Consider the following 10,148-nt stretch of genomic DNA (forward strand, 5'->3'; position numbering starts at 1 on the left):
TGCTCCCATTTCATTCCTTCGTATGTTCAGATAAAGCAACAAACCACAAGCCTTGCATTAGTGTAACATTCAAACCAGTGCTTATGGTTTGTTTCTCACAAATAAACCATGATTGGGACTCCAGTTATAGCTTTAAAGAACATAGGTTGCAGTGGGTTTTGCTGCCACCGACAGAAGATTGAGACTGATCCTTTTCAGCTTAAGTACCATATCATTCCACATTCAATCAGATTTCTAAATCATACTTCAGAAAAATCAGCTACAAGAGTCCTGTGGCATAGGGTAGAGAACCATGAGCTATTTACAGAATGCTTTAGGAGAGGGAATGGGGGCTGGCTGCCCAAAAATATTTTTCTGCAAATTATCTAGCTGCCCTTGCTGATCTCCCAAACAGATACCTAGGTCATCTGTATACAAAACAGTTGTCATTAATTAACAGATCAGCCTTGTACAACTCAATTATGCTTTAAGAATGAACTGAACATTACGTGCATCAATTAGTTCTATCATACCTCACTGATATTGTGTTTTGCAAAGGTCACAATATGAAATTATTTTTATGTGGTACAGAAAAGAAAAGCCATCTAGAAATATGTAAATGTTGTCATTGCAATTTAAACTTGTTAAGGAAATAAAATTGCCTTCATTGTAAACTAGTCTTACAAGCAGTTAGACTAACAGTTCACCAGCTTGCTCACCTCCATCTCTTGTATCTTATAGCTGCTAGCTGCTACCACATTGAACCTAAGCTTGTCTAGCATTCTGAAGCTGGGAAAGTTACAATATTGTTATGAAAAGAGCATTATGATGATAGTGCAGAGACAGGAGAAAATTGGCTGGTAGACAGAATTGTCAGAAGAGAAGAGTGCAATATCGTTTGTTATTTCTATGAGGCAAAGAGATACCTGCCACATGGAAGTGGCAAACTTCATTGTTGTTGTTACAAAGAAACGTTAGAAGTGTACTTACTTCAGAGTTGGCAATTTCACTTGGTGTTGGCCAGTTTGATGCATCACTGAAGTCATTTGCCTGCAATGGTAATGAACACATCTTATTGTCCAGAAACATTTGTTCAATAGCAAGCAAGCACCCCCATTTGACACTGGATTTATGCTACAGTTTTACAGAAATGAGATCACAAAACAAAAATTCTTGATTCTTACATATCCTGACTCGCAAAATAGCACAGTGAAAAACCAAACTCAGCAACGTGGTCAGCAATTCTGAATCCATGCACCTTTTTTTAAAAAAAATGTGCTCAGTCATTTTTATGAAGGCAGTCTTTTCAAATTTGATATTAATGTTATGAAGTAATTTGCATAATAATTAACAGTCAATGGATGTGAATTACTTGAAGCTAAAATCAGCAAGTAAACATAGCTTTTCTGCTTATCCTCTATTTCCAATATAACTCTTAGTAAGGAAAACGTTTCCATCACTTTGGAAAATTACATACAACACTCAAGACTAGCTGTTTTACTTCTCAAGATGCTCCTACAGTAACTTATCCCTTGTTCAGTTCGAAGGACAGACCATATTGTAAGATAATGGCTATACTGAAAAAGGTATCAATAAAACTTTAATAAACTTTTTTGTTTTGCTTTAAAACAACTTTCAACAGTTTAATTTCTGGGTACTCCCACTTTCTAAAAAGCATATACAAATAGATTTTAAAAGCAACATTTGTATATTAGAAAAGAATTTCATGTAAGTCCACCAGCACTATCTTTCTTCCTGAGCTTGAATAAGATTGTAACTTAAAAGCTTTGCTTCAACAGTTCAGTAATAAGGGTGAAGCCTATGGTTCAGGTTTTATAGTCATTTCCATATTAAAAAACCTATTTATATGAAGTATGTGGTATCAAAGAAGTCCTTATGATAATTTAAATAAATATGCAAATACAGGATTATCAGTATATTACAATAAATGAATTTAATAATTAATTAATTATGAAAGTATTAAATGCTAATTAATATAATAATTTAAACCTAAATTAATAGACCATAAAACTGATTTGGACTGCTAAAACATACCTTACTCGATTTCTTTACTTTCGATTTTCCTGCCTTTATGACTTTAGCAGAACTCTGCAATTCTAAAATGAATAAAAGAAAGATGTGATTCAAGTAATCTAGAAAGAGTAACAAAACCAAGTTCATCACATACTTTAAATAGTATGATTAATTTCTGCTCTCAAATTGTTTAAGTACAAGTTGAAACAAAGAAATTCCACAAAGTACAAATGATTTTTTAAATTAACTGGATAACTATCGAACTTGAAAAAATCATTTTTTCAGCTTGTCCAATTAGCTTAAGTGTTAATTCTAATTTGAATGCTGCTATTAGCCTTGTAAAATGCTAAGATTACTCACATCAAATTACTCACATAAATTAGAATCTTATGGCTACAATCCTATCCATACTTACCAGAAACTGTACGTCCCACTGATATCCTATCAATGGGGCTTCTGGATAGGAGCCTGTATAAAACTTGATGACTGAAACTCACATGTTGACTATATTACAAAAATAAAGATGCATTGTGATCTCAATTTATGATAGCTTTAAAAAGAGTTTTTGTTAGAAAAAGAATAGATTAAAAATGTATTTTTATACTCCAGTTAGTGCTTTATGAGCTAAAACTGGCACAGTTCATATTTGTAGATTTCAGAGCAAATATCCAATCTATGTCAGATGAATTCTTACTTTACCATTATGCTTATGGATATATGTAACAGCTACTTAAATATTTCAGTCTATGCCCCTACAGCTGTCACATGTGGAATACAAAATTCTGGAAAAATAAATACTCTTATAAACTTTGTATTAGCATACAGGGCAAATATTACTAATATATGATTAATGCTTCAAGTCTTCTCCATATCATATTCTGAACAGACATATGAGTGAAGATTCTAGAGCCAAAGTGAAAATAAAGGAACGAAACAGTCTAGTTTCAATAAGTCAATCAAACATTAAGAATGTAAATAGTATACTATAAACAAAGTCCAATTAAAACAAAAATCTATCTAGTGCTTAGCAGGCTAGCTAAATAATTAAAATTAATCTAATTTCAATTAATTGTTTGCATCTTTCTGGCGGTTATAAGGAAAAAATTATAACTGCTAGTCCTATCAAAAAGCATCAAGTATAGATGGAGGGGATGCTTTCTCTATACAGTATATGTTTAACAACCTAGGGAGGAGTGCAAGTGTACATGAGCCCAGTAAGACTGTGATCCCCTGCTGTACACTGTAGGAATTTAAGATGGAAGAGATATACTGTACACAGTACTACTTTGTAATATATTCCTTTTTAATATGTAACACATTTTGAATGTGAGCTAGTAACTTATCCAAAAGAGAAATAATATGATCAAAACAACAACTGTGTGGTAGAGATTATGCTCATTGTATTGCAGAAGAATAGTACTGTACTACTGGAGTATCCAATGCGACAACTGCACCATGGTGGCCTCAGGCAACCCCCAATCTGGAGACCAATGTGGAGTGTCATAAACACCACTCTAAGCATTTTGGAGAAAGGGTCAAGTTGCATAATATATTACTAACCACCACCACATTTAGAGCAAGAACTACCGGTAGTCAGGCATATCATATCTGACAGCATCTTTTCTGAACACGGCTGCTTTAATATTCTATTCTCGCACTACAAGGTAGTGCCTGAGCAACTATCCATCCGTCTAGGCAAGCACATAAAGATGAATGTGCACAAGTTAAATGTGTGTAAATTGCAGTCTTACTGTGTAGAATCAGTTTGCATAGCATCACTTAATGAACTTATTACATGAAAGTTGAAGATATGCAAAACAAATTATCTATTTAACAAAATCCTAATTAATGCTAATTAACCTTTTACTTTACCTATTTTTTAAATGTAAAATACAAAAGCTAGTTATTTAAGGCAGAACTCTATTTTTATTTGTAAGGTATTTAAGCTAGGATATTCAACACATTTATTAGGGAGCAAGTACTTAAGAATTCAACTAAATTAATTATTTTATCCAAGTTTTAAATTGTACTGTTATATCACTTTAATCTAGCTAAGACCCAGAGCACTAATATAATACCTTCTATTATCTCAAAGAGTGTTACAACTACTGCTGCTGAATTTGAATACTATTTCATGATAATTCCTGCTACATGGTGGCATACTGTGATTTGTGATCCACAAATTATATACAGTACAGCACATGCTAAAGTTTCTTGCAAGACCATCAAGCATGAACTACAAAGGAAAGCATGACTATTTACTACAGTGGTCATTCTCTAAAGACCTGTTAGCACAAATATATGTTTAAAAGCCTTGAATTTGCTTCCACCAGCATACTATCACAGGAACCCTAAACTATGAATAGCACCCTCAAGAAAAAATGAAGTAAACTCTATATAGAACTCATGCTTTTCAGTTTTATTGCAGGTAATGCCAAGTGTTGACAAACATGCACAGTGACCAAAGAAAGAGTAAAGGCTATTTCATATGTTAACTCGTTAAGTTTTTGTTTGGAAGTACCGTATTTTTCGCCCCATAGGGCACACCGGCCCATAGGGCGCACCTAGTTTTTTGGGGGGGGAAATAAAGGGGGGAAAATATTTTTCCCCCAGGCTTCCCCCAACCCCAGCCCCCAGAACAGGCTGCTATCCGCAAGCCTAGGGAGCCTGGCAGGAAGTCACACAGCTCTCCCACGGCTTGCGGAGAGCTGCGTGAAGCTTGAAGCCTGGGGCGCGCTGAGCTCAGCGCGCCCCAGGCTTCAGGATGCAGGCAGCTCTTCGCAAGCCGTGGGAGAGCTGCGTGACTTCGCGCCGGGCTTCCAAGGCTTGCGGATAGCTTCCTGAAGCCTGGAGAGCGAGAGGGGTCGGTGCACATTTTGGGAGGGGAAAAAGTGCGTCCTATAGGGCGAAAAATACAGTACTGTAAACTTATTTAATAGCACCACCCATACGTATAAGTTCACGAATACAGTGGTACCTCGGGTTAAGTACTTAATTCCTTCCGGAGGTCCGTTCTTAACCTGAAACTGTTCTTAACCTGAAGCACCACTTTAGCTAATGGGGCCTCCTGCTGCTGCCGCGCTGCTGGAGCCCGATTTCTGTTCTCATCCTGAAGCAAAGTTCTTAACCTGAAGCACTATTTCTGCGTTAGCGGAGTCTGTAACCTGAAGCGTATGTAACCCGAGGTACCACTGAATGTAGAACTGCAGTATACAGTGGTACCTCGGATTATGTACCAGTATTTAATTCGTTCCGGAGGTCCGTTCTTAAGCTGAAACTGTTCTTAACCTGAAGCACCACTTTAGCCAATGGGGCCTCCTGCTGCCGTTGTGCCTCCGAAGCACGATTTCTGTTCTCATCCTGAAGCAAAGTTCTTAACCCGAGGTACTATTTCTGGGTTAGTGGAGTCTGTAACCTGAAGCGTATGTAACACGAGGTACCACTGTATATGCATACAACAGAGGTACATACACAACAATGATTTACATGCAAGCAGGAACAAACTATTTCCTGCACACAAGCGACATCCAAACAGGATTCTGACACGAAGCAGACCAAGCAACAGGCATAATGAAGGACAAAAACACAGAAAAGTTCTGCATGGGCATAGTGGAAGTATAACAGCTCCCCACCACCACCACCACGACGTCTATCAAGTTAGATCTCTTCTCAGTTTCCGCTCCCCCACCCATAAGAAGTAGCCACTTTCGCTTCTAGGCATCCCTACCGCCGCCAACTGAGCTCTGGCTTTCCCAACCGCTTCGCTCTCACCGTCCACCTCATAAAAGAACTCCAAGGCAGAAGAAGCCACACCTCTTCACGCTCATTTTCCTAATCTGACCATATATGCAACATGAGAGAGGGCAGGCAAGGCTGAAAAGAGCTCCCTGGCACCGGCTTGCTGGCTGGCTGGAGGCAAGCAAGCACACGCCTTTCTCCGAAGCCTGTGTCATTCGGGGTCGCCGCCGAAAGCGGGCGGGGGAGGGTGGAGAAAGAGAGAGAGAGGAAGAGAGAGGGGACGCTTTAAAGAAACTTGAGAAGGAGGCAGCAGCAGCAGCAGCAGCAGCAGCACGCGGGGCTCTCGTCCCCGCAGTAGGTCAAAACACAAGCTCCCTGTCCGCCCAGCCCTGTCCTTACCCGAGTCCTGCGGGGCGAGCTCGCTGCCGGCTGAGGCGCTGGAGGGGGATAAGCTGCCGCCGGAGACGGGGGGAGGCTTCCAGCGGGTCCAGGGGTTATCCTTGGGCGGGGGGGCCTCGACGGCCTGAGGCAGCTGCTGCTGCTGCCCCGGTTGGCACTTGTCGCCGTTGCTACTATCCTCTTCCTCGTCGTCGTCGCCGCCGCCCTCTTGCTGCTGCTGCTGCTGCAGCCCCTCACCGGAGCCGCTTTCCCGGGGGGCTTCGGTCACTTGGCCGGAAGGAAACAGGAGCTGCTCCTGATGGTTCTCTTCGGGCAGCCGGGCCCCGCCGCCGCCGCCGCCGCCGCTGCTCTTCTCCGCGCCGCGAAGTGGTGCCTGCGGGGCGGCCGCGGACATGCCGAGAGGGGTCTGTCCTCCCGCGCGCCCCTCTCCCTCCGCGGCTGCCGTAGGGCGGGAGGGGGAAGAAGAAGAAAGAGAGCCTCTAAGCGGAGCTGCTCCGTGCGGGGGGCCTGGCCCGCCCCACGGGGGCTGCGGCTGGCGGGGAAGCAGCCCCCCCGCCCCAACAGCGGCCTCCGGGGGCGTCGCCGCTCATTCACCTCAGCGGGTGGTTCAACCGCCACCGCCCCGTGCCGGGGGGGGGAGGGAGGGAGGGGGGGTTGTAGAGAAGAGAGACGCGCGAGAGGGCCGCGCACGAGAGCGCGTCGCCGCTGAGGGGCCGCCCGGGGTTGAGGGGCGGGGGTGGGGGCAGGAGGAGGCGCCGGAGCCGAGGCACAGTTTTCGTGGGGCCTGCTTTGAGGTCCGGCAAGGAGCTCCGTCACAGCTGTCGCGCGTGTGTGCTTCCTCGCGCCGGGGGAGGCGGGGTGGGTGGGAAGAGGGGCGGGGACAGAGTCAGGGAAAGGAGTGAAGGGAGGGGGGTAAGAAGAAGGAGGAGGAGGCGGTGGCGGCGAACGGGCGAAGCGCTCTGCAAAACGAGGGCGGAGCCTCTCCGAACCCCTTCGGCGCGTTGTGACGTCACAACGGCCAACAGCGCGGAGGGAGGCCGCGTGCGTCTCTTCCCCGGGCTCGCCTACCCCCCCCCCGCCCTTTTCGCTCCCCTCACCTCCGCCTTGGCTAGCCCCGCCTCCGCCCCGCCCGGAACGAGGAAGCGAGAGGCGGCGGCGGAGATGGCCGCGGAGCGGAGCGCGGCCGTCCTCAACGGAGGACCTAGGAAGCGGCGGCGGAGGCGTTCAGGGGGACGCCACCGTTTCCCCTTCGAATTGGATGGCCCGAAGGAATGCCGCTTCTTGCGGAGCACGACAGGCGCCGGTCTCTGAGGGAGAGGGAGTCAGTTGACAAGGGATCTGTGGGGCGCGAAGGAAGCTCACCTTCGGCCACACCAGCATTTCTTCGCCTCAGGAGAAGCAGGGAAGGGTTATTTTGGGGAGCTTTTTTATTTTTATTAAGGGATTTTGGGCAGGCTGCCTTGACACTGTAGACTCAAAAACAACTACCTGGACAAAATAATTAAGCGTTGTTGCATAGATTATAGCTTACTGCCGAAAGATTTACATCCCTGCCCCGCTCCCGGGGGCTGCATGCTGGAGGAGGGAGCACTAGCCTTTTGAAGTTTCCACCAGCACATGAGCGCGCTCGGAAGGCGGCTGCTCCCCGCCCTCTTTCAATTTTGGCTTAATATACAATGGCTTGGAAGATCCAATAAGATTAAAATGTTCCAGAGCGATGCAGCGTTGGCTAAAACATCTTTCGAAATAAAACTCAGTTGTCCTGTTGGCTCCCCTGATATAGTACTTAGCTGGGATGGCTCAACAGGGGGTTGGACTAGATGACCGGGATCCCTTCCAACTATATGATTCTTGTTTACCATGACACAGTAGACAAACGACTAGATATTCTCTTGGAAAATTAATTCTGCAAATAACAAGTGATTTGCACCTAAAAAGATGCTGTTATCTTCACTTGCAACATCTATCTATAGCTTCTGTGGCTGTTCTTTGTGACATGCACATTTAACAAAGCACCAAAACAGTAAACAGTGGTGGTGTCATAACAACCCATGCATTCCAAATGTAGAATAATAATAGAACATATGAGAAGAACCTAAACCACAAATGAAAGTGGTATATTTCAGTGGTTATGAGGCCATCAGGAGGGCATTTTGCTCCATCTTGCATTACTGGGTAGACACATTTAGGGGCATATAATGGGAGACAGCATATGTCTCTCCCACAATGCAAATTTCTGTATTAATATTACTGCTACCTACACTTTAGCTATGGAGCCAATAGCATAAATGTCCAACATCTTTTTTTTGACCAATTGTATTGGATTAGTTTTAGTTTCTGATACCTAGGTATGCTAGATGCTTCTGTTCATTCTACTACATACCCAATGCTGCTTTGTCTACTTGTGGCTCATGTTAAGAAACGTGCTAAGAGGAAGGCATGCTTGGCAAATCCACACCATGATCAACTCCTTCCGGGAAACCTATGTCCCCACTGTGGAATGACGTGTGGTTCCAGTATTGGCCTCCACAGTCACTTACGGATTCATTGTTAAAACTGTGTTTATGGAAGACAATCTTACTCGGCTACAAGTGATCGCCAAAGAAGACGACTGTGGCTAATACTGTCCATTGAAGGATATTACATGCTACTTTGATTATGGACAGTGTTTATCTGGATAAATCATTTCTTAAATATAAGATCCTTCTTAAATAAGCTTTCTGAGTACAGGACATAAAGATCTAGGGCTCATTTTGGCTCAAGTTTCAGGAAATTGTGTTCTTTATATAGAATGATTTCCATTGTCATATTTTCCTAAACGATACATGATTAAACGGAGAACATCTTGACAAGGTCATTCATTACATGCATCTAGGCTGCATAGCAAAGACAAACTGGGTGATGTTTCTGGCTGAGAACACCTTTATGCCGAAGCATACTCCAAATAGTGTATATTCCCTGGAAGTAGACAATAATTAGATACAGCAAATATGAAACTTCAAATAGTATATTTTATGTATGAGCATTGTGTTTTGTTTTTTTCACTATTGAGTAATTCAGGTTCTTGGGAGAGTTGTCTTGGAAGAAGTCAACTATTTTCATATAGAACATTGCCATTTAAGATTACATAGAGCCCATGGATATGGCAATCCCAGTCGCACAGCCTACTAAAACTTGGTTTGGCTACTCAATTCGGATAGAGTACTTTCATTGGGGCCTAATGACTCAGCAACTGTCTACAAGAAGGCTCTTCACAATACAGACCCAGCAGCATGAAAATGTTTTTGCAAGGTTTTATTGAAAAATATAAAATGCAGTTTAGAAAAGTACACAGAATTGTGAAACTTACTTTCATTTAACTATGATTTTCCTTTTTGATTAGAACACCATTAGTAAATTATTTTAAATGAAATGTGTTAGGCAAGAGTATTAGAGACATTTGAATATAGTAAGGCCACAAAACTTTGTTATCAAAGACTTTGTTACCAAGAATTTTGCCGGTCTTTGAAATACAGAATGCACTTTAAATGCAAGATTAATTAATTCTATAAAATACTGTTGAAAGCATATGATTATGACACACTAATTCACAACACATAAACAGTAGTCTTAGAATAGTGATGTTTAGACAAATTTGACTTTATTTAGCAAAATTTATATAACACTTGGATTGTTGAAAAAGACCTCAAAGTGCTTTACAAGGAACCCACCATGTCCATTAACATCAGAGTGGCTACACTGGGTAGCACTAGCAATGAATACCACCCCTTAATCACTAAATTGAACACTCAAGCATGTTACTGCTCCTGCTACAGCAGATTTTGCGGTATAAAATTCTAGTAGATGAATAATATTGTGGCAGATTCCATATTAACATCCAGCTATTTCAAGCCAATCCGTTTTTGCCAAATCTGGTGTTCCAGAAACCTGGAACTGGAACATTCCAAAAGGAGACATAGAGACGATTCATGTGGGCCATAAATACTTAATTTGAAATG

General features: G+C 42.7%; 1 protein-coding gene across 5 annotated transcripts in view; it reads right to left on the reverse strand.

Annotated features, from left to right (window-relative positions):
- Nucleotides 1-7,080, reverse strand: part of LARP1B (La ribonucleoprotein 1B) — a 28,695-nt gene extending 21,615 nt beyond the window's left edge. For 2 of the 5 annotated variants that reach the window (XM_081876081.1, XM_081876079.1), the window contains exons 1-3: nt 6,151-7,079; nt 2,035-2,096; nt 970-1,029 (exon numbers count right to left, since the gene is read on the reverse strand). In XM_081876081.1, coding sequence (XP_081732207.1) covers nt 970-1,029; nt 2,035-2,096; nt 6,151-6,544 — 516 coding nt within the window. In that variant the 5' untranslated portion in view covers nt 6,545-7,079. Of the gene's footprint in view, nt 1-969; nt 1,030-2,034; nt 2,097-6,150 lie in introns of all 5 variants that reach the window. The other 3 variants (XM_081876077.1, XM_081876078.1, XM_081876080.1) reach the window with 3 other exon arrangements.
- Nucleotides 7,081-10,148: the final 3,068 nt, after the last annotated feature.

Source organism: Podarcis erhardii (assembly GCF_964252035.2).
Source record: "Podarcis erhardii genome assembly, chromosome: 9".
Lineage (NCBI taxonomy): Eukaryota > Metazoa > Chordata > Lepidosauria > Squamata > Lacertidae > Podarcis > Podarcis erhardii.